Consider the following 25,365-nt stretch of genomic DNA (forward strand, 5'->3'; position numbering starts at 1 on the left):
AATGTAATTTATAAATAAAACATAACTCTGTGGAAGGCAAAAACTTCTATTTATTTCTTCTGGGTTTAGCCCATCTTTCAGCAGAGACTTCAAAGCACAGACAATTTTGTCAATAGCAAGAAAGTTCCTACCAGGATGAAAGACAAGCCTACTTTTTAGGTAGCTGCTCCAACGTATCGGCAACATCATACTCTGCAGAGATTGCCCCAGCCTCAGTCTTCTTTAGCTTCCCTTTCTGTGCATTAGCATTTATGGTGGTAGGGATCTAGTGCCATTTATGTGTTTATATATGGCATGTACAGTTCAAACTAAGACTGCAAATGGTTATGATGCCTTTTTATAAACATATATGTTTTTAACTTAACTATATGTTTATTAAGACCCGAGAAACATGCTGTCCAGTGTGCAGACATCAGCACAAAGAAAATTCTTTTCTCCAAACTGCAGGGTGCTTTTTCTACTCATAATCACTAAGAGTAACCTAAGCCTTTATTTATGTTCAGTGTGGCAGTAAAATTGATACACTAGAAAGATTACATAAACTGATCATGTTGTAAGATTCAGAGCTTCCAAATGAAGCATGAACTTTGCTAATTTAATTCCCAGGTCATAGAATATCTCATTTTTCTCTTGTCAGTATTTTGTGCTTATAAAGGATAAATTAACAAGCCAGACTTGTTTTTTAAGGGTTTCTTACTGGACCTGTAGCTCAGCTCTAGTGCAAAACATGGTCCCATAACTCTCCTGTTTTTCCCAGGCCAAATTCTTTCTTATTCTCTCCTTGCCAGCTCTGGTCAGCGCTCAGCTGTGCTCTATTAGTTCCTGTGGGTTACAAATGGCACCCCAGCTGATTCCAGTTAGCCTTGCAGGACCTCACCTGCCTGCCTCTGTGTGCATGCTTGTGCCTCCAAAGCAATTAATTTAATGCTCACACAATAACGTGTGGGATTAATGTGAAATGAAAGTCACATGTTTTTGTTGGTTGCCTGATTGCCTATTGCTGGTCTAGTATTACAAGGTTCAAAACAAATAAGGCTCCACAAACTTCAGACAGTGAGGAGTGGCTTAGGTCAGGTTCCATTTCAAATGCACAGTGTGCTTCCCATCATGATGCTACTCCTGTAGAGAGATTTCCTCTATTTTGCAGGTAAGCACAGTTGAAGATCAGCATCCCACTTCAGCCTTTTGTCATGAGTACAAGTCACTTGACTGCTTGCTGAGGTGACTTTTCACGTTTGTCGTAGTTTAACCCCAGCCAGCAACTAAGCACCACGCAGCTGCTTGCTCACTTCGCTCCCCTCCCACCACTCAGTGGGATGGGGGAGAGGATCAGGGGAAAAAGTAAAACTCACGGGTTGAGATAAGAACAGTCCAATAGGATGGAAAGGAAGATAATAATGATAAAACAAGTGATGCACAATGCAATTGCTCACCAACTGATGCCCAGTCAGTTCTTGAGCAGTGATTCCCCCAGGCCAACTCCCCCCAGTTTATATACTGGGCATGATGTCATATGGTATGGAATACCCCTTTGGCCACTTTGGCTCAGCTGTCCTGGCTGTGTCCCCCCTCCAGCTTCTTGTGCCCCTCCACCTTCTTGCTGGGCATGAGAAGCTGAAAAATTCTTGATTTGGTATAAATGCTACTTAGGAACAACTGAAAACATCAATGAGTTATCAGCATTCTTCTAAATCCAAAACATAACACTATACCAGCTACTAGAAAGAAAATTAGAGTCTACCCCAGCCAAAACCAGGACAATGTTACTTTCTGCTTTTTCACGTAAGTGTGGCCCTTTTATGACCTGGCATGTGAGATGTGTACACAAAGATAAAGTCTTTAGAAGGTCCAGGATCTAATTATGCTGAGACAGGCAGCTGCCATGTGAAATCAGCGGGTCTGGTCTCTCAGGCTCACAGACCAGACTCTCAGCAAAGTGTGGGGAGTAATTACGCTCATTGTATGCCCTGTGCCTGATTGAGCCTTTTGTAAAATGAATAGTGTACATAACTGTTAAAAAGGCTGTAAAGCAGTACAGTTGCTGTGCAATTAAATCTGAAGAATACTGGTTGTGTTGCTACTGATAAAATGAAACCATCAGCAATTAATAAGCACTGTTTCTCAGTGTTGTGAGGTAAGTCAGTGTGAAGCCCTCACCATCTCCAGCGGTTCCTCCAGGGTTTCTAATGCTTGGTGGTTTGGATCTGGTTACATTTTTAATGCCTTTCAAAAAGTACCGTATAGCCTTAGCTTCTCTTAATGTGTCCTGGCAGAAGTTTCCTTCCTTTTTAACTGGGATAGGCTAGTGCAAGGAGGATCGCAGGGAGGGAGGAAGGAATCTCCCTTAGCTCTTGAAGAGCCAAAGATGATAGCTTTCTTTGGGCGCTCTTCAGGGCGAGAGAGATTTTTTCCCATCCTGGTGGACCTTAGTATATGGGACACAGGAATAGAGGTCCAGCTCAACTCCTGATGAGCAATGGAGAGCTGTTATGGCTTCAGTCCTAACACGCTGTAGGAGTCTGCTGCTTACCTTCCCTGTGGGCCTTACACTTGAGGTTTCCAAAAGGGCTGCCTAGATATATGGCAGGGAAGCCTCATAGTCATATATAAGGAAATTATAAACTTTTTTTAAAAAAAAAAAACAACCCTGTGGTTTCCCTTGACTTTTTATGCCTTCTCACAACTGAATAATCCATGCAGTGGCCTCAGAAAGGAGAAAGGAGAAGGTGCATCTCTTTCAGAGCAGTCTCTAAAGCAAGCACATGGTTGTCATTTACTGCTTATGCAAAGAGCTTCCCGGACGGTGAGGGACTGCGGTGGGTTGCCGGCTGGCAGCTCCCTCATTTGTTTTTCTCTTTCCTTAGCTGTGCGAGTTTTGACTCTTTTTTTTTTTTTTTTTAACTCCTCCTCCCATCTGGCATCTCCTAATTATTTTCTATTACTAATCACTTCTACAGGAAACAGACTGGACTGTTGAATTAAGAGCCCTATAAAAGGATAATTTTGTTATTTACAAGTTTCTTACCTCACTTAGACTTTATAACGTGACACTGTATAGCTGGTGATAATCACCTTGGGCTATGATTGTGTCTAATCCCATAAACTAGGCAGGGTCAGGTCTGGTCACTAGTTGAACGTAAGAGTCCCAAGGAAAAACCAGGGCTGCGGAAAGTGGAGTTGGTAGCCCCTTTGGCTGTGAACTAATATCTGACATGTCTTGTATTTTATACTCTCTGCAACTCCGTATCCTGCATAAATCTGTGCTAAGAGGCTGACTACCAGGGATTTTTTCCACTTACATCTACCATTATTCAGATAAGCTCCTTTTTCCCTTACTGTTTGCAAGGGGTGGGATGGGGTGTTTTTTGTTTAGATGGGAGGGAGGAAAGCATTTTACATTGGTTGCCATTTACGTGCTTATAAGTACAAATACATGTCATTTGGCATATGTACAATGATGGAAAGGACATGGAGCTGTGGCGGTCTGGCATATGTTCAATGATGGAAAGGACATGGAGCTGTGGCGGTCTGGTGTGTCGCACCCCACTTGGTTAGAGAAACCCCTGATAGGCAGGCACATCTGCTCCCCTAATAATTGCTCATTCATAAGTGGATACCAAACCCTTAAGACCCACGAAGAGTGAAATGCTTGTTTTAGAAGTGGTAGCAAAAAAGGAAGTAGTTAGAGGTGCCTAAATGAAGTATTAGACTGTGAAAGAAAAAAAGAACAACAATTTATCCTGTGGTTAATGTCACAGAAGCTGATCTGTTCTAGTCCTTGATTCATTCCTTTTAATCTTTCACAAGAAAAAAGATATTTTCAGATAAAACTTCTCATGCATAGTTTTAGTCTCTAGCTGAATGTTTTTCTTCTCTGAATTTGAACAAAGTAAGGAGAACAGTTCTGTTACTAAGCTCAATAAACTGCTTGCTCTTATTACTTCAAACCTGTCACACTCGTCATCAGCGAAGACAGCAACTCTTGACAGTTTTGCAAAGTCTTCCTTTGATCATTAACTTTTAGAACATTAACATTTTCCGTATTTAACCTTTTTTTCTGCATGGCATCAGCAGTTAGAAACAGTGTTGCTTCTGGCATTCACTGTTCCTACTGTCCTAATGTTTAAGCAAGGTAACAATCATCACGCTGAATAATCTGATTTTCAGTTGATGAACAGTTTTTGCGCTAATCCTCGTCCTTTTAGTACTGATATTCCTCACACCCATACAACTTCCAAGATAACTGCAGGATAATGTGTTTCTAATAGTGAAGTTCATATTATAATGCACTTAGACTGTATTGCTTTTTTGTAGGGATTATTGCATTTGGTTAGAGCTGCAGCAGTTTGAAATAGTTTGCCTAAGGAACATTAGAGCTAGTATCACAAAGTATAATGTTCTCTATTAAACCTTAGTCATATGTGTATGTGATTTCCAATTTGTGAATTCGATTAGTAGTACTTGGAGGCAAGCAGCTTTTCTCCTTCCTGAGAGAAGAGGGGAGGAATACTGTGAAAATATGAAAGGCTGTATTCTCGATTTCCATTTTGCATTTAATGATGAAATTTTTTAAAAGCCCTATGCTTTATATCATGTATCAAATAGTTTATTGGTTGAAGATCTCTGATGATTTTACATTGCTGGAAAAGTCTTGAAGCATTTCCCAAAGTTAATGTGATAGTGAATTACATTTGCATTCAGGCATTTCTGTGAATTGGCTGATGATTAGATTAATGACGTATTTCATACAAATGCACAAAAATTGCAAAAAGTACCATGTGTTGTTATCTTTCACAGAATTTGAAGTGCTCAGTCTCTTAAGTGACAGCTTCTCATTCACTCCAGCTTCCAAATCCTTGCTAGCATTTGCCGCAGCGCTGCAGCCTGGTGCCTGGAAGCTGCCTATCACTTTTGTCACACACTGGAGTTCGCAAGGCAGACTTACTGCACAGCAAGTTGATAGTGCCAAGAGCTTACTGGACAAATTTTTTTAATGGGCCTTATGGGTTAATTCTCTTGGGCAATTTTTATTGTTGAACATTCAAACAACCTCAGTGTTAGAAATCTTATGTGCAGTGTCACTTAAAGTGCTAGCTGATGGTGGCAGTACAAATAAAAAATTGCCCTGTAAGATGAGATGAAAAACATGACTAAGAAGAAAGCAGTTGTGCTGGATAAACATTTTGTTCATTGCCAATAGTTTTGTTCTTTGTGAATGAATTTAAGAAATGGAACTATACCCCAAACTTAGCCTTTTAGCTTCGATGTGCCCTATACTCAAAATAAGAGTTTCTGTCCAAAGATCATATGCCTCTGAAATCCCAAATGTCAGATCTTTGAGTTACTGATTGGGACTTAGGACTAGTGTATTTCATTTCAACTGAAAATAGCCATCAACTAAACATTATGTTGCAAGAAAACACAGGCTTGCTGGGGAAAAAACAAAAACAAAAAAAAAACAAAACAAACAAACAAAAAAACAAAGTCCCTCCTGTGTAACAGAAGTTGTATAACCTGTCCACATGCCAGTGCCTGCTTCTCTCCCGAAAGGTAAATAATCTGCAAAACCCAAATTTTTGATGGGGAGTTGCATTGCCAGCCCCATTTTGAGTCATTCAAAATGATTCAGTTTTCCAATCAAGACATTATTTAAATTTGTTTCAAAGATGCTGGGTTTGACCATTTGAGACACTGGTTTCTTGAGTGCCTGTCTTAAGTAAGAATTTTTAACAGTTATAGCTTCCTCTAGGGAAATGGGATGCTTCCTGCTCTTATATGGAAATTTTCACAGCAGAGGCATTATAAAATGCTAATTAGGAAACTAAGAGGGAATAAATAGGAAAGATGAACCATATGTGGAACAGGAGAAATGAGAAAATTGGAACGCTGGTCAACAGAATGTAAAACGAGCCTTTTCTGAGAATGTGATCAGGGATTAGAAGATTTTATGGGTGGCAATAAACTGATAATTTGATAATAACTGATAATTAGACTTTGGGAGCAGTGTATAATTCCACTGCCAATTCCACTCTGTTTCATTCATTGCAGGTTTCACATCAGTCCCGATTTGAATAGAGATTTATGCAAGGATAGTGGGAGCCTACATGAGAGACTAGCTTGAAGGATGATCAGCCTACCTCATTTTCTGAGTTTGCCTAATTGCATTGTATGAAATGAATGTAGAACTTGACCCACAGCGCTGGTGCAGCTATGCCCATGGACACACATGCACCTAGAAAACTGGTCATCAGGGCCTGCAAGGAGTGCTGATGGACACTGGGGGTTACCTCATTTTATAATTTTTCTGCAGTGAGGTGGTCCATAAGCAGGTTTTCACCATTATACATTTTGCAAGAATGTTGCGTGTCCATGTCACAACTCTAGTATTCCTTCAGGTTAAAAATTGTTTTCACCTTGATTCATGGGGTTGAATCAAGTGATAATTAAGGATTAGGAGACTTTGCACTCTTAGTCTTATTTATGCTAAATAAGTATGATTATGGACTGAAAGTATGTTGAAGAAAGAAACTGTGACGGCACATGTATCATAGCAACATAGCTTATTCAGGAAGAAGTGGATGGATTCAAAATAGAGGATGTGCCAAAGGAGCAGGTGTAGTCTGAAATACAAAGAGTGTTTAGAAATTAATGAGCTGCAGTTTTCAATTATAACATACATTGAATTACTCTAAATTGAATTACGGTGTAGAACAAAAAAGGCTGATATTAGACACATTAGACTGCCAGACAAGACTAATGTGAAATGAATATTATACATCAGGTAATAAGACATAAAAAGATATTTCCATACCGCTTGCCCATGCTATACCAGTAGCCAAACTCCTGTTCCTTGAGGATTAAATGAAAAAAAACCAAACTGATAAATACAATAATAGGAAGACCTTGTGGATTACATGATTGTAGTTATCCCTAAGTGTATACATTTTCAGTTACAAAAAGATACAGAGGCCTATTATAAAAACTGCTCTTATCAATATGATTCTTAAATGGATATCATAAAGAAAGTGTTGTAAATTATTTATTTCATGAAGTTTGGCCGCTGTTAACATTTCCTTGCTATCAGATGGGTAAGGTTCCTCATCAAAGCATACGGTTAAGCTTTTTCGACACGCCTTCTCTTTTTTTTTTTTTTTTTTTTTCCCTTTTATTTGAGGAAATCCTTATAACAGTGTGGTTCAGATGAGAAATAAACTATCACCAGTCCCTTGTGGTTTCAGAAGATTAGTCTAACAGCCTGCTTTTTCTTATGATACTTAAATGTAGTGTATTAGTAACAAAGCATTTGCCAAAAGAGTAGCATTCATGCAGCTGCCAATTTGCATTACATTTTTACTGTTATCACTCCTGTAGAGCACATTGTCTTGTGGTATTTATAACTTACTTTTAAGGTCTTTTTGGAATACAGTCTGCCTTGACGTGTGACAAGTCAAGAGGCTTTTGCCGGAGTGACCCCACTCTGCAATGAACGTCAGTCGTGCCTCGGTCACAACGGCACGGTTCCCTGCAGGCCAGCAAGGAAGCACACTACAGACCAGGGAAGGGAAGAAAACACGATGCTGTTAGCTGAAATAGAAAATGCTGACTAAATGGGAGTGAGCTGGGGAAGCTGCTGAGGAGCAGCCTCTGCGTGTTGCTGGCCAGTGTGAGGGTTGCTCCCTTAGGCAGAGCTCCTTGCTCCATCAACTCCTCTTCCCATAGGTCTCATAGCTGCAAGACAGACCTCTCTAGCCCGATTTAGCACTGCGTTAACAGTGTAATGGTTAACTTAAACTGTGTGAGTAGTCCTCCCAGTCTCTCTGCTTCTGCCTTTCCTGGGGAGAGGAGTACCTGGCACAGGCGGCTGCTTTAACTCCCTGACCGCCTCCATGGCCCAGGCTCCTCGCGGGAGGACAGGAAGATAGGATGGACCAAAACCAAAACTGTGAAGGATGGAAGGTGGATGGAAAGGACTGAAAGCAAAGCTGTAAAGGACAGGCTTCATCGGAAGGACTTACTGGAGACAAATTCTGGTGTTTTGTGACGCTTTTCTCCTTGCTCATGAACTGTCTTGCACGCTTTGCCTGGGAGCAGTGATGCTGCCAGCCCCCTGAGGCAGGGAGGTGGCATCTTCTGCGCTCTACCAACTCTCGGTCCCCTTCTGTACTTGCTGAGTTCAGCCAGGGTTGGCCCCCTTTTAATGCAGCTTGTTTTCCCGAGAAAAGAACGGGATTGTGGTAACAAGCTGCTGCAAAGCAAGGATAGAATTGCTGAGGCCGATACCTCAGCATGAACTCGTGGTCATGGGGAACTGCTTTCCTAGCCACAGTCAGAGTTAGGAGTGAAAAGAGCTTGTTTCTTCGCTTTCTGGGTAGCTTTTATCATGGTATTTGATTGGCATATCCTGCCTCAGTGTCACACAGCTTGGTAGCAGCTCAGCTTTTGTGGAGCCATCATATCTTGCCCCTTGCACAGGCCGGTAGTCTCTGTCTTTAAGGGAAGCGCTGGAGCAGTCAGTTATTTTAACGGAGGCAGCCGGGGCCACGGGGATGCCCCACGTCAGTGTCTGCAGGGAAGGGCCCTGTGGCTTCGGCCGGCCCAGGACCAAACCAGGGCAAGGCTGGAGCCCCGGCAGGGGCGCAGGACTGTGCCACCTCCCCCAGAGCATGACTCTGTGAGGAAGCATTATTATTTATACAGCATAAATGAAGTTGTAGCTATTGCTTGTAAAACCCAGCTCAGCACCGTTATTGATTGCGACATCCACGTCCCTGCCTGTGCGCGTTCTCGCGTGCCCACATACACCCCCGTAGTGGTATTTGTACCTGGGGAGTGTGACGGAAAAAAACAGAATTATCTCCCTCCTTCAGCAGCCACAGCAGGCCAGTTGCTGACCTCGCTAAAAGCTAAGTTGCTTGACGTTAGCAAAGTCCTCCAGAACCAGACCAAAAGCATGACTTGTTCCTGGAGGGACTGTGAAATTTTTATTTTATTTTTGCCACAGCTAGATCCATGGTTATATACCAAAATAGCCCCCTCCCTAAGGAAAGAAATGTGTTGTGTTTGCCAGTGAAAAGTGCCTTGCTTTTGTGCCGCTATCCAGAACAGCAAATGTTAATTGTTTCTCTCTTGTCAGTTACTGAGAGGAATGGTCACAGTGGATGCTTTTTGCCAGTGCGCAGTGCCCAACTGTCATTTCCAAAGGCCCATACCGGTAACTGCCGGGAGCAAATCTACAACCCGTCATGCCACTAGGAACAAAATAAGCCGGCTGACCTAGATCCGGATCAGCTGCAGTGACCGGTAGGTTATAGGAGTAAAGCTATGGAAAAACAACTTTTCTGTTGGCTTCCCCTAAGATCTCTCTGCTTTTTCATGTGTATGCTGCCTTGTTATGAAAACAAGGGTACTTCAGGGTATTTCTGGTAAGCACATCAGCGCAAACATAAAATCTTCCCAAATAATGCTAATATGCTCTAACTGTATTGCACAATACAGTACCAAATGAACTCACTTTTTATGCAGTAGTTTCTAGCAGCAATATTGGGCAACGTTTTTTCCATAATTTAAACTTTGGTTTACATTATTTAATTTTTGTAATTCAACAGTCGTACTTTAAACCAAGCCAACACTTTGGCTGAATTTGTTTAATTAAAACACTTTTTAAAAAACTTTTTTAACAATTCTAGATATAAAAATGTTTATTACCTACTGTGGAAATCACATGCACTTTGATCAGAAAAAAAATTTCAAAAATATAAATAGCCATTTCTTTAGCTTTTGCAATAAGTATTTCATGGGGGGTGAGGGGGAGGGTCTGATTTAATTAGAAGTCAGTCCGTGTGGAAAATTTTGTTTAAAAAAATAGAACTTTTCTCAGCAGTAAGTTTTCATCATTCAACCATGTCTTAAGTCCCAACTCCCCTGTGGGTAACTGCGGACTCAAAGTGGGTTTGTGTGTTGCCCGAGGATCCCAGTATACTTTGAGCATTGCGGGAGCCTGATGCTGTCCATGTGCCAGTAAATGCGGCTGTGTTGGAATGGCAGCAAGAGAAATCTTGCCCTGGTGGCTGAGACTGCATGACGGTCCTTCCTGTTCAGTTTCTGAGATGTCACCTTTCAGGTTGAACTTTTCTTTTAATAGCATTCCAACCCTCCGCTCACACTATTTATCTGAGGGCAGAGGCTATGCCTGGCACTAGCATTTCTACAGGTGAAGAAAATTAAATGAGAACAGCTTATCACCACTTTTAAATAAAAAGTAGAATTGTGGGCTCCCCTTCCCCCCTTGGAACAAGTCTGTGAAAGATATGACTGGGAAAATTATATTTAGCATGGAACGAGCCTCCACCAAGAACAGCATTGAGGAAATTGGGCTCAGTTTCACAATCTGACTGATTAGCTTTTGAAAATCGTGTACTGAGCCCATAAAATGTGTTCATTAAGTGTTCAGGCAAGGAAGGATTTTCTGAGCATATACATTTGGCTAAGTTAGCCATACAGTGAAACAGAACACGACAGAATATATGGTGGCTAACTGCATAGCAACCCAAATATCTTGTTTCTTGAGATATGTACAATCATCTTTGATTTTTTTAAAAAATGCATGCAATATAACTGCTGGTTAATATTATTATTAAAATACATTCCTGAGAGGGAAGGGATCATATTATATATAAAGTCTGAAACAATAAAGGCATATTTAGTCATAACAACATGAAAATACCATATGAGAATGAAAAGCCTGCAGCGTACTGCACATGCATTCCCGAGACTGAAGAAAACACGATACTGTGTTTGAGAGAGGAGACAGGTGGTCATGAAACTAAACACTCCGCTGTAGTGGGAATGCATGTGGGCTTCAGGAGGTCTGATCAAGTCTAATCTGGGCATTTTAGGACTTGTGAGCTTAACCTGACTTGAATTTTTCTGGGTTTTTTTTCTGGAGTAATTTTAGTTTATTACTCAACAAGTGGGAATGCATTGATTTGCCTTTTTAGAAAGATAATTTGTCCGATGTTGACTGAATTGTGTGACTGGATTAAACTTATGTAACGTGACTTTCAGAGAGTGACTAATTGGAATTTACTGCAAGCTGTGGATGACTTGAAAATCAATTCTGTGGAGTCTTCATAATAAGACTTACTGATTGTGAGATTAGTACCAGAAAATATGCATACATTATCCAGCTAACACTGAGAGCAAATGGTGCTCAAGAAAACAGCTGTTTCTCCCATACCCTGAAGGATTACTCCAGGGGGAAGTACAGAAAGCGGAGTCCCAGTAGGACCTAGACTGAACCACTCTTACGGTTGAGGTTTTAGAACAAATGAGAACATTTGAAATAGCAGGTTACAGTCATCTTCCTCACCCCCCCACCCCCCCCCTTAGCCCATATGTACAATGTAGAACCTCTAAACAGATGTCTTGGTTTAAAGATTGACGTATTGCTGGGTTTGGTTTTTTAGTGCTTAGGTCACTAAAATGTAAAGGACTGAGAGGCTGCTCTGGTTGCGTGCTCTGCTGAGAGGTTGCTCAGCTATTACTTCCAGTCATTCCATTTTCAGTTCACCTCAATCCTGTGAAATCACGTCCTTAAATTAAATTTAAAAAAGACAGCCCTTCAGTTTCCTTCCTCTTGGAGTCTGCACAGCATATTGCTCCCTACACATGCAATGATTGCAAATGTCTGTCACAAACAATTAATAAAAAAATAAAATCAAGACTTTACTTAGAAAAGGGGAAGGGAGAAGATTTTCCTCCCCAGATTTTACCTCCTCTTCATCCGGTATGGAGCAGACAGTAACTAATAATTATCCCCATTATGGCAGACTTTAGACAGAGCAAGTTACAAAGATAACTGTTGGAAAATGAAAGGGCTATGGAGAGGAGATTTTGCTGGTGGGTGGGAGTGCAGGAGCTACTGGTGGAGAGCAGGCATTGAATCAAGAGCCAGCCAAGGGTGTCAGAAGAGCAGGACCTGCAGGCTTGCAGGCTGAGAATAGAGACAGCATAGGGCACCTGGAGCAGGAGAGCGCATCGGGAGAGAACAGCTTCCTGCATGATTTGAGTTGAAACCCCAGGTCCGTGACTTCATTTGTTTGCTCTCAGGGATGGTGACTCATCTCTGCAATGACTAGGGCTACCTGTGGACAGTGGCTGGATCTTTCTTACTTTATTATCTCAGGTACTGGTAAGCTAAAGTTCTGGACCTACCTGATGACCCAAACTGTGGTCAGGAAGGTGTGTACAACAGAAATTTCATTCTTCGTTTTGGTTTTCAAAAGAAAGGAAGTGGGCTGTGTTAAGAAAAGCACTAGCTTGCAATGCCAAACTCCGAAAGTTAGGTGATGGCAGAAAAATGAGCGTATGTGTTATAGAATTATGTCATCTGAAAGCAGTTGTGTGAATTTTAATTACAACACTGTGTTGGAGAAATATATGTAAGAAATAGAACAAATATATATTTTTCATAATTTTTTAGTTGCTAGCTTTATGGCTTTAACTTTCTTTCAGTCTAGGTTTTTGGTGTGCACAACTATAGTGCATATAGCACATGTGAAGGGCTGTTAAGTGTAGTGAGCCCAGTATTCCTACATTTGTAAACAGCAGAAAATGCTTTGCACTGAACAATGGGAAGCTGATTTATGTAAAACCAATAAATGGTCTGAGTTAGATTACTGTCACACAAAGTAATGTTAGAATTAAAATTCATAATCTTGTAACTACTTTCCCGATTATAACGCATTTTCATAATTACAGCCCTGAGATAGGACCTTTCCCTGTTGGGTAGTTTTGCTTACCTTTTTATTGGCATTCTTAAGATTTAATTTTCCAGGATCTAGAGATCGGTTTCTACTAACGTGACTCTAAAGTGCCATTGAAAATAAATCAGTTCTTCAGAATTAGGAAAAAGGAAGCAGACAATTAAGGAATAAGTATGTCAACAAACAAATATGCGCTCTACCAACAATTGAAAGGAAAATTCAGAATGCTTTATCTTGCTTCTTAAATGAAATTATGCAAAATAATAAGGGTTGATTCTGATAGTAAATGTACTCTTGAAAATCGCTGGGTTATTTATTTCCAACAAATTCAGTTTTCAATTTTCACAATTTGCTTCCTGAGCCTGTTGTCACTCAAAACTGTTTGGAGAGGATGAATCCTCTGGGGCAGGTTTAGGTCCAGCTTGTTCCATGAGGACTTTTACCTGATGTAGTTCTTGGGAATGAAACCATGAAGTGGCTTTAGCTAGAATGAAAGGACAGAGCGAGCTCGAAAGCCTGTCTGCTTCCTCCTCCCCTGAGTCCCTACTATTCTCAAACTTCACATAGATGAGGTGGTCAGGTTTTGCCATTTCTTGCTCCTCACCTCATTTTTCTTGATCTCCTATTGCCATGGAGCGTTACGCTTAGAAGGATGTGCAGAAAAATGCAAGAGGGACATTTATTCACCCGCACCAGAAATGAGCGGTTAAAAGCAAGACAGGCAGATTGAGGCAGCTGTTGGAAAAGCATTCCTCAATAGGATGGATCTACCAGCCTCCTGTTTGTATTGAAACTGGGAAGTGAGCCAGATACTCCAAAGGCCCCTGTATGAGCCACTAATGCCCGACAGCTTCATCCTGTATAATCTATAGCCAGTGTTTCGATTATTAGCTATTAACTTGCATTGCAGATTAGTGGTTGGCAAAGCACATACGTTGATCCTTAATCTCTGCAACCTGGCCCTGTGCTGAAACCCAGCAGATTTTTAAAACCTGTAAGAATACTGGGAAGGTACTGGTGGCCATGCAAGGGAACAGAGGAGGGGCTCATGGTGAGCATTGCTCTCAGCTGTATTGGCAGGATGGAGCTAAATGGTAATGCTGCGATCCAGCTGCAAAACACACACCAATTCCACCCAGAAGCCTGTGACAAACTGTGCTTGTCTTTGGTTGTTACTGAGTCACGAGAGATAAAAATACCTTTGCTGCAGAAGGGTGAGCGGTTGTGGTGCTGCAGCCTGTGGCAGGGGAAGGGAGGGCCGCACTCTTGGCTAGCTGCACAGGAAGGCTGTGCGCTTGGTTGGAAAAGTCCTCTTGTGCCCTAGACGTCGGGGTGGTGCTCAGCCCCGCGGTGTAAATCGCTGCCGTAGTCAGTCAGTCAATCCGTCAGACCAAAGGTCCATTTCTGCAGTCTCTGACAAAGACTCTTCACGAATGCTTGGAGAGCGCTAGAAGAAAAAGGGCAGGAGTCGAGCGGCCGTCGTGGTGTCCCCTGCCAGCTGTTGGCGTGCAGCTGAGGGGAGCCTCCCCGAGCTGGGCTGCCCTGGTGAGCAGCTGCGGGTGGATATGGCATGATTTGCCCTGGTCCTGCGTGAGGCCGTTACACTTCGACTCTGGTGCATCCTGTGGCAACGCTTTAACGATGCTGGTGTGGAACGCTGTTTCCTTTGGCTTGTGTGAGGGAGGGGTAGCGAGGACCAGATTGTCCCCGTGCCCATTTCACCGTCAGTCCAACGGCAGGTTTCGGTCCGATTTGAGACCGTGCGTCATTCACCTTCGGTGAACGTTCCGGAATCCCTAAGGAGAAGGCAGCACAGCCACTGGGGTTTGGGTCTTTGGTGGGAAGGGCAGTGTGACGACCTTTGGTGGCATTCGCGTTCCCATCCCTACCAGAAGAGGCTGTTCGATGGCGTGAGTTTGGCGAGCCCCTTTTTCTACCAAAGGCACTGAAAAACGGAGTTTTAAAGGAAGAGGGACGAGCATCGGCGGTTGCATTAACTGCTCCCGGCCTTACCTCCCTGCCGGCGCCCACCCCGCGCGGGGAGAGCCGCTTTCCGTCGTGTGCCCCGGGCTTGCCGCACCTGAGGGTGCCCCGGCCCGCCGCCCCCAGGGGCGGAGAGATGCCATTTTGCAGCGGTGCGCGACGCCTCCCTCGCTGACCGCCCTGCCGCTGGCGCCCCTCCGGCGCCCGCCGGGGAGGGGGAGCAGCGCCGCCCGCCTCGCCGGGGCTCCATTGGCTGCGGCCGCCGGGGGGGGGAGGGGGGAGGGGGGGGGCCGCGGGGCCGCCCCCGCCCGGCCCCCGCCCGAACCCGCCCCGGGGGCGGTGCCGCGCCGCGCCCCTCCGCCCGCCGCCGCCTCGCCCCCCGAAACGGGCAGCGGGGAGGGAGGAGGGCGCCGAGGGAGGCGCGCGTCCCCCCGCGGCCCCGCCGCCGCCGCCGCCGCCGGCCGCCGATGGAGGGAGAGGCTGCGGGCTGCGCCCCCCCGCCGCTGGCCGCCGCACATGCCCGGCCCGCCGGCCGCCCCCCGGCAGGCCTGAGCCCCCGAGCCCAGATCGAAGCGGGGGAACCCGCCTGGCTGAGTTAGCCGCCCGGCGAGCAAGTGCCCTGCCATGGCCACGCCGCCCCTCCGAGCCGCTTAGGTGCCCGAGATGGTCCCTTCGGGTTCCGCAAATCGAGCCTGGTAGAGAGAGGGCGCAGATCGGTCCGGGGGGCCGCTCCTCCTCCCCGTCAGCTCCAACATGCCATCCAAAGAGTCCTGGTCAGGGCAGAAAGCGAACAGGTCTGCGGTGCACAGCTCGAAGCAGGAGAGCCGTCAACAAGATTTCCTGATAGCGGCCTTGGGGATGAAACTGGGTACTCAGAAGTCGTCTGTGACAATCTGGCAACCTCTTAAACTCTTTGCTTATTCGCAGCTGACATCGCTTGTCAGAAGAGCGACTCTGAAAGAAAATGAGCATATTCCAAAATACGAGAAGATTCATAACTTCAAGGTAAGAAATTACGCTGCTGCTTTCCTTTTAAGGCACGGGGGCTATAGTTTTTACTTTCGCGTGGGGTCCGCTGTTGCAAGGAAGCAATATATAAATATGCAGGCTATCGCTTTCTGGGAACTCGGACGCGTCAATTGAACCTCATCGCTAGTCAAATCAATTAGACATCTTTAGAACGTATCAGCAGAAGAATGAGGATTTTGTTGTTGACTGCTTGTGTGCGTGCTTTTGTTTCACTAAGATTTTCTGTATCTAGGTTATCTCTTTTTATTTAGAACTGTTTTATACTGAGAGAGATGCTAAAGGTGAGAAAAACTGGCAAAGTTTTCTTTCCATTCAAACGAATGTAGTTCAGCTTTACTTACGTTGATATGATGCCAAAAAATCTTTTAGATCTGTGATTAGAGGATTAAACTGATTTTATCTCAGTTTGTTGCTGGTAAATAGCTTTGGAGGTAAGAAGCATGTTTTACTGCATCTGGATCGAGCAGATGGTCTGCATTTCCCTTAGTTCCTGGCTTTTCTCCTGTGTTAATGAATTGAGTGTGTTGAAAGCAGCATGGCTTATACCATGGGGCTGTTGGAGCTGCTGGCATTAGCAACTATCTTGAGTTTTAATAAAATTTACTTAGTCTTCTATGTAGCTTCTAATTATTGTTTTAATTATTTTGAATAAACGATGCTCTTTGGTAAGAGACATGTGTCAATACATCATATGCATGTTTTGTGTCTGTATCTGTAATAAGTGTCCAGTAAGGATTTAGTAATTTAACCTTTTGGCAGTCAAATGCATTGCATACTAGGCAGTCTTCATTTGTGAGACTAAGTGAATTGGTGTTATACTGAATTCCTGTAGACGAGCGTACAAACCTCATATATAGTACCTGAAGCCCAGATTTTATCTTTAACGTGTGGGGTTTTTTCCCCCGTGTAGCGTTGGCTTTTATTTATTTTTAGGAGAAGGAGAAATCATTAATATCGTACAGGTATCTGATGATATAAGCATCTGTTAATCGTCTCTTATTTTCAGTTTTGATTTCCGTCACACGCATGTGCGTGTGTGAATGTACACATGTGTGCACATATGTATATTTACCTGTCATCCATCTGATTTTATTTAAACCACCTTCTGGCTTTTGAGTTCAGATAACCACTAAAATCGGAAACTCTGTACAATCAGGATGTTTTGTTTGACTTGGGTTCTTCAGTAAAGCATGAATTTGAAAACCATGTACAAAATGTTACATAAAAAGGTGTTTTATATGAACACTTGGCACAAAATAATCCTGCTGGCTGTCAGTTAAATGCAGAGCATTTTTTCACAGGCTCCTGAGGTGTCCTAGAGATCTGAAATGTCTTGCAACTTCCATTTGTTCCTTAGAGTTTGGAGATGATTCTTGCAGATGCCAGCAGATAGCAATTTTCCATGTATTACAGTGTATGTAGGATAATACGTATTTAATTTTGTGCACATTTGTATTCCTTAGTTGATTTCCTGTAACAGCCTGAAACATGTCTGTTCTGAAAATAATCTGACAACCCAATTTTCATTGGTTTGGGTTTCTTTATTTGCTTTTCTTCCATAAACTGTTTCTGGAAAGTTTGGAAGTGAGTTTTCCAGTCTTTTTTCAAAAACAAACTGTGTGTCTGATCCAAGGCCATAGCTACAGCACAAACTTTCCACACAGATTGTTTTCTTTATAATAGTTGTGCTGTAGTTCCTTTATACATGCAGTTGCCAGAAAAATATGCCTTGAGAAGTAACTCTTTTCTCAAGTCAGCGAAATGGAGTCATCTTACACGGGTAAATTTTGCTATAAAAAAATAGAGGGTAACAAGCCCCTTGCCCCTTAAAGGGTGTGCAGCAACCAACCTACCCACTGAAGGAATGCTGCTGGCATTCACAAGCTCTAAATGTGGCCACTGTCCCATTTTTAAAGAAAATAACCATAAGCCCTTCATAATTACTGCCTTATGGATCTGAAATGAATGGCCATCATTAGCTCACGCGCTTCTCTCCTTTATCATTCCTTGCACGTGTCAAATTTTTCTTCTCGCACGTATAGGCGTCACCATTTAAAATGTCTGCAGAAGTCTCCTAGGTTGCCTGCTAGGCAGCAGATGTGCCACCTGTGTGGGAAGGAAGGAAATGTCAGGCCCAGAGTCTTGAACCTAGACTTTTGAAACAAAACAAGAAAAAACAACCCAGAAATGAAATAAATTTATGTAGTTCAGCTAACCAACAGTGACTGCTGTCCCCAGAGGCTCCACCAGCAAAAAGGAGGGCGCACGCCGCTTTTGTACTTCTGTGGCTAATCCTCTCTTCGTTACACAGGCATGAGGCAACAGATAGGGATGCCTAACCCTTTTCCCGGCTGCTTCTTTGATCAGTCACATCGCTAGTCACAGACATGAAGGGGTCTCAGAAATCCTTTTATACTGCAAATGCTGTAACATCCCAGCAGCGGGAGGAGAAGTGGAGAATCGTTAATGCAGGACAACTAGTGCTGTTGTCGTGGAGAAGGGAAGCAGACAGCAGTAGCCACTCTGGAGGCGGGCTGGGGTCAGCAAACGCCCAAAAGCCTTGGCCACAGGTTAGGAGACCTTGATTCTCCCTCCACCCCCACACCTCCTGTCCCTGTGGGATGGGTAGGTGGGGACGCAGGTGGAGTTTGGACCCTCAGACTCTGTTGCCACCAGCAAAGCTCAGGTAGAGGAACATGGTGGCAGAGGAGCAGTGTGGTGATGGTCCTCACAGGGCTGCAGATGCCTAGGTAGGGGGCGAACCCAAAAAGCAGCTTTTAACTCTTTAAATCGTCAAGAGGTCCCCTGAATAAATCCATTAATCTGTGTTTTGCTCCGAGGGTTGTTGAAAGAAGAATGTGAAGACGGTTCTGCTAGGAGTGATGACATGGCTGAGTTTTTGGAAGGTTTTAATCTTCTTTAAATCTGCTGGAATGTGAGTTGTCTCCTGCCTGAAGTGAACAGGCTGGCTAGCCAGCATGACAGGGAGCTCAGTGGGCAGAGCTGGCCAGTAATGATCTCCAGCTCCATAATATTCTCCTGACTGGGGAGGTCTCGTCTCTCATGAGCGCATCTCAAATGCAAATACAGAGTGGCTGAATTGTCTTAAATTAATCTCCACAAGTAAAGAAAGGGATGATTATTTATAATATCAGATCTGATTGAGTCTTTAATACCTATTCCTCAGGATGAGAGCTAGGTATTAAAAATATTTTATTTTTTTAAGCGTATTTGGGCTTTTTCTAATTTATAAAAAGTTTTCAATTAATATTTCTGTGTTATCCTCTATAAATCTAATATAAAAGATTAATTTTCTGTTAATTCAAATATATCAGCTAAAAGAGATTGATGTTGTTCAACACAGGATTTTATTTAGCTCTAATTGAATAATGGGATTTGAAGGTGAGCTGGGACTGTGAGTGTGACTTGATTGGGTCTGTCTATTTGCATATTTGATTTCTTTTGCTTTCCCTCCATATACTCTGCTTTTCTAAAATCAAGCACGCTGAATGAGGTCTCTTGTAAAATGAATCATCAGGCCAAATCAGGACAGTCACTTCACCATCCTCAAAATTTCAGCCCCACCTTCTTTCACAGAAAGGCTTTTCCTCTCTTTCAGTTTCTTACCTGCTACAGAGAAGAAATTTCCCCACACTCTCTGGTACGCACGTATCTGCATGGGGGGGTGTGTGTGATGGATATCAAGTTTGTTCTTCCACCCAGTGTAGATGAATAATAGCATCTTCTAGCTGGAAGCTCTGAGGGATCTATGGTGTGCTCTTTCAAGTGCTGACAAGGAGCATAGCTGAAGCCAGTGCTGTTACTTTCTTACAAAAAGAAGCTTAATTATAGGGGAAAGTTCTGTAACATTTCATAGAAGTGGACAGCGTAGATTTATGCCTAATTGTTCCCATAAATTTATTCTACAGCTGGACTCTACCAATAAGAATGCTTTTTTCTGTCACTTATAAATCTCATATTTGCTTATCTTGTCCCCAAAATGCAACAACTGTGACAACTTGTAAATTAAAATACAATTTCATACCTAGCTGATATCTGATCCATTCAATTGTTTTAAGGGGAGGAAGCAACTGGGCACCTCCTGGGCAGGCAGGTGAAGCAAGAGATTCAGGCAACAGCAGGAACCTCAAATTTGAGGGGAAAAGGGGCCTGTGGCAAGGTGCCATGTGGATTGAAACATTCCGGGTTGGTTTTCGAGAGGAGGACTAGGCGAGCTCTGGGTTGGGATGTGTGAGGTTTAAGCCAAAAGACTTACACAGCAGGGGAATCTGAGTTGGGTTTAAGGTTACCCCATCTCTTCTCTCTCTGGTGAGGCAGTTTTTGTTAGGATCTAAACACACAGGATGCCCCTTGCTCAGTCCTCCCAACTTTCCCTCTTTGCATCTTCTTGTCTCTTTATCTCCCCCCTACATTCCATGGTTTCTTGCTGTTAAAAAAAAAAAAATAATAATAAAAAAACTAGGCCTAATGAGGTGCCTTCTGCACTGAGTCCATCCTTACCTGACATGGAGCATCTTCTGCACCTCGTCCCCACCTGGTGCCGTGCTTTCGACTTGGGCACTGACATCGCTCCTTTGCGGGCTGTTTGTGTGGGGTTGGAGAAAACAGTAAAACTGTGCTTGAAAAATGTTAGTGGCAAGGAGGGCAGTCATGGAAGAGGAGCATTAGCTGGGAGTTATGGGATGATAGTTTAAAAGGAAGAGGAAAGGGAAGATTTGAGATTAACAGCAAGAAATCTCCTGGGTGGTGAAACTTGTTAGTCAGTGCAATAACCTCCCCATCACTTGGCAAATTTAAAATAAGCCTGGACAAAACACCTTAAAGGTCTTAATTCCCCTCCAGCTTTTGTGACTCACGGGCCCTGGGGAATTTTTAGCTCCCTTAGCTGCTTATAGGTATTCCTTCAGACACCTCTTGTTCCTGATGACTTGAGCCGGCGGAGCACTCTGCAGGTGTTTCGTAACTGCCGATAGTCCAAGGCATAAAACCACTCTTCTGCCTAGATTAGTGCTGTGGTGCTTCACTGAAGCAAGAAGGTGTCCGTGCCTGTCAGAGCTGGACTGAAATCTGTGTTTCCATGCATCATTTGCCCTAGGATATTGTCTCATTTCTCCCTTGCTCTTCATGAAATAGATATGTCTCCAGAAGACTATTTTTTGCTATCTTTCTGTGCAGCATTTGGTACTGTCATGCTGTTTCTTAGTCACTATCTTACTAATGCCTGAGATGGCACAGTCAATTAACTGTAATAAATAACAGTTGCAAGGCTGTTTGGTGAATCTGTGAACATTCAGAACATAATTCCCTTTCAAGCCAACGCTTCTTCCAGGGAGGAGAGATGTTTTTCCACGGTTGCTTAAGCCAAGTCAGCAGAGATGCTGATGAGTCTTGTTTGTTGAGATTCCTCATCTCCCTCCTCGACCGAAGCAACATCCTGGCTTTCTCTTTGAGGATGACCCATTTGAAAGGCCAAATGGGGAGCTCCAGAGCAGAGACAACGTGCTTTCCCACAAGTAACTGGGGGAAGAATATAGCCTTAAATGTGCATAAAAAGTGACGGCTCAGGTGAGGACCAGCCTTTACTGGAAAGGCTTTCCCAGTATAGACAGGCTCAAGCATCACTTTAATGGAGAGACTGCTGATTTTAACAAGAGTTACTCTGCCAGTGAAATTTGTACTGCCTTCTTTGAAACAGCTAGGGTAACCTGGCCCTGGCCCAGATTTTACCAGTGTAATTGCATCTGTGCTAGGTGCTTTGCTAGTGTAAAAAGTCATAGCAAATAGTTTCCATGCTAAACCTTATTATTCTAACAAGAGCTGCTCAGCAAAGCTGTGCTTAAACACTGGGAAATGGGGAGATGGAAAGTGCAGAAGAAATGCTGCATAAAGACCAGAAACTATAACAAACTCTTACTATATTAAGCAAAGCCCTCTTTCTGTGACTTCCAACATGAACTTGTTTCTATTTCTGATCTTCAGAAAACTGGGGCAGATGCCGATTTGGGGTAAATTGGTCTAGCTCCACTGAAATGAGGATACTGATTTTTTTATTAAATACAGACCTAACGCTGAACATATTTTCAAAACATCTTTAAGTAAGTCACTGTACTCAAATGAATATTCAGAAAGAGAGCTGGGTGCCTCTAGCACAGTCCCCAGGGAGAGTCTCTGCCCGTTCTCACAGATAAGAAAACCTCAGGAAATTTGATGTTTCTTTTAGACTCCTAGTACTTGAGGGAAAAAAATGTTCAAAGGCAGGGAAAATATCTGGAGAACAAAGCTGAAGAAAAACTTCCACAAAACTTCTGAGAAGATCTCATCAGCTCTATGTTTTTGCTTCAGAAACTCATAGTGTATTGTAAGACAGTTCAAGCCAGGAAAGCTTTTAGGTATTGGTGGATTTTAGTCTCCTAAGGTATTTATTTAATGTTACTTTTACTTTTTTGGAAAAGCCAGGGCTTTTCCAAAGCAGATTCCAAATAGCACAATATTATTTAACCCTTTCTGGTTTCTTAGTGCTAGTCACTGAATTCAAGCTTTGTCTCTGTCTAGGGGGGGGAGGCTTTTTTCTAAATCCTTAATTTATTGAAGCTGTAATGCATTCCCACCACACCAGTAGTTTTGTGAGTCCCCAGATGTGGATCCTGTGAGTCTTCCCTGTGGACAGCCCCAAGAACGGATCAGCTCATGTCTGTGGTGAAGCTTAGAAATGCTCTGCTGGGGAGGACTGGGAGTTTACCTCAAGGAGCACGCAGAGCATGTCATGCTTTCTCACCATCAACAGCTTTACCTCCAAATTAGCATCATTGCAAAAGCATTTCTTTAGGAATCTCTTAAGGGTTTATAGTCTATATTCATCATTACATATATTATATTTACATCATTACATATAGCATATGTAGTATGTGTATAAATATATGCAATTTTAATTCTAAGGGTTTTATTCAATTTTCACCTCTAGTTTCAGAATTTTTTGCATGAACACAGGTTATCAAGTGGGCCTGAAATAAAATGGACCATGTTCCAGTTTCTAGATAGCAATTTAAAGAAAATCTGCTATTCCATCCTGAAAGAAAGGTGGCCATTTTCATTGAATTTGCAAGCAAAAAAAGCCAACAACCTGCTACTCTCCATCTTTTTTGCTTTGGCTCTTGTAGAGCATGACCTAACCGCAATTTCCAGTTGTTCCCATCTCTGCTGACATGATCAGCGCAAACCAGAAAGCAAACAAGACGTGACAGCGCTTCTGGCTCCATGTGGGTGAGGACCTGGAGAAAGGTTTGCCTGCTCAACGTTCGTGTCAGTGTGCCCACTGGCAATAACGATGCTATCTATACTCCATGCAGTGTTCAGCCAGCATCTCTCCTCTCAAGAGCTGCTGGACAAAGTCGTTGGGGCGGTCCCAGACTGGCTCCCCACAGGTAACAACACCCCAGCTGGTCTAGGCAAATCAGCTCTTGTTTTGGAGAAGGTATGTTCCAATGGTCTCAGTTACTGTCAGTTCTGTTACACCTTTGCATGAAAGCTATTATCTTGCAGATACGGCTCTGCTGTGTGGGTTGTCATGGCAGTCTTTTCGCTTCTCAGATTACTCATCAGCAGCAATATTTGCCTCACAGGAGGAATATTGTGTGCTAGAATATTGGGAGTGGTTGAGACCCTTATTTTAGAGGCACTATCTAATCATTGTAATATATGCAATGATTAAATTGAAGCATTGCCCAAACTCATAGTTGAGTCGATTGGCTTTCTCACCAATACCTCTTCTGTACCCTTTGCGTCCAGGCAATCTTTGCCTGGACCAGGGATGGGCGTGCGTGTTGGGTGCCAGCACTGGTACGTTCAGTGCCTGATGAAATCAGCTGTGACAGGGAAGACAGACGTTAATAATACGGGCTGAGCTCATAATTTTAATTGAGACTTACGATGTCTCCCATATCCAATTGAAAGCTTGGTAGAGTCCCAACAGGCAGAATTCAGTTGATGGAATTGCAAATCAGCTAGGACCACTGAGCTGACAGCTTTCATCAGCAGTGTCCTGTCATCCTTGGGAATTTGTTTGAAAGACAGTATAGCCAGCAGAACTGTACCTTTGGAGCACCACGCAGTACAAATGCTGGGTGTGTGCCATTTATTCAGTCCCCGGTCAGCTTGGTCTCCTCCCTGAGCACCAGCAAGGCTTCTACCCAGAGCGTAGGACTCTGGGAGCCTGGGAGGGTAGATCCGCCATGGTTTTTTCCATCCTCTTTCAAGTTGAGGTATTTCATCCCAACACAGATGGTAGTGCCTGGATTGTCCGAAACGCATTATTCTCACTGGCAGTTCAGCATGGAGGGCCATGGAAGAAGCTACACTGCTCTGTACAGAGCAGGAGTCCTGATGGAGCGGGTGCTCAGGGAGACCATGGCAGCAGCCTCTTGGCAGGGAAGGCTTTTTTGTACACCGTCACAAAGACTTTTGTCTTCTGTGTTTGGTGTTGATTTTTCATATCCACAGTTTGTCAGATCCAGCCTTGCTTTCTTCCCAGGAGTGGCTTTGCTAAAGCTCTGCTGATCCATCCTGCTCCTTCACATCATGTTTACACAGCACTTTGCTGGTATTTCCTCATTCTCTTCCTCCCTGCCTTGACAAGTGATACAATGTAAGTCTCCCAGTTAGGAATACTAATTATGTGCTGGCTTATTCTTGGTTTTCAGATAGCAATCAAAGCTAGCTGAACAACCGCCTAGTAAAAACCAAAAGCATTAAAAATAAGTGGAGTTACGAGATACATGGGTAACTAACTTCAACAGTGACCTTTACAGAGCCTGAGAAGTAATGGTGGGAGATCTGCTTGAGGAGCTCACAGCTTGTGGTATAATCTGTTGTCAGACCCACTGGATCATTTTTTATTTGGTTCTTCTAAAACTTCTGTCTCTTTCTCTAAGTATTTTAATTAAATGCAAACCAAAAATAAACGAAATTGTGACACTTACTAATCACAGGAGTTAAGCTATTTTTCCCCATGTATAAGAAAATGGCTTTCAAGTCTAAGCAAAATACTGTCCTCCTGTGTAAGATCACAGTAGTTAAATGTTTGTTATACCTTGCTGATGTTGCGGGAGAGTTCAACATAGAAATGCCTAGGTCTAAGCCCAACATGAGGCTCTCTTCTTACCTCAGACTTGCAGGACAGCTTAGTAATAGGATTTTATCTAGTTTTTGAAGCAGGTATTTTCCTTTAAAATTATCTAGATTTTTCTTTTAAAATGAATACTTCCCCTGGCATTTCACAAATTAAGATTAAAACCAGTTTATCTTGCTCTCCTCTCACCTATTTTCCACATTCTTAAAAAATCATTCACAGTTGAAGCCTTATGGAAAGAAGGAAAAAGATTTTTGGGGCGGGATTGAGAATGGAAGGGTTGGGAGATATAAAACCACAGTTGGCAATCCTGCTCTCTCACATTTTATAAGACAGTAAAATCTGCATATGGCAGATGCTCTTTTTATAAGGGGAAAGAAACCCCTTGTAATTTAAGTCAGGATCTCTGGGACTCTGCTGGGTGTGTTTTCAGAAATTTTTCTG

The 25,365-nt window shown here is 43.2% G+C and overlaps 1 protein-coding gene across 5 annotated transcripts in view; it reads left to right on the top strand.

Moving 5' to 3' along the window:
* The window catches only part of CHN1 (chimerin 1), a 107,508-nt gene that overhangs the window by 58,667 nt on the left and 23,476 nt on the right, over window positions 1-25,365 (top strand). For 4 of the 5 annotated variants that reach the window (XM_049830018.1, XM_049829927.1, XM_049830111.1 and 1 more), the window contains one exon: window positions 15,675-15,752. In XM_049830018.1, coding sequence (XP_049685975.1) covers window positions 15,675-15,752 — 78 coding nt within the window. Of the gene's footprint in view, window positions 1-15,584; window positions 15,753-25,365 lie in introns of those variants that run through there. The other variant, XM_049830200.1, reaches the window with a different exon arrangement.

This window comes from Accipiter gentilis, chromosome 1 (genome assembly GCF_929443795.1).
Source record: "Accipiter gentilis chromosome 1, bAccGen1.1, whole genome shotgun sequence".
Taxonomy (NCBI): domain Eukaryota; kingdom Metazoa; phylum Chordata; class Aves; order Accipitriformes; family Accipitridae; genus Astur; species Astur gentilis.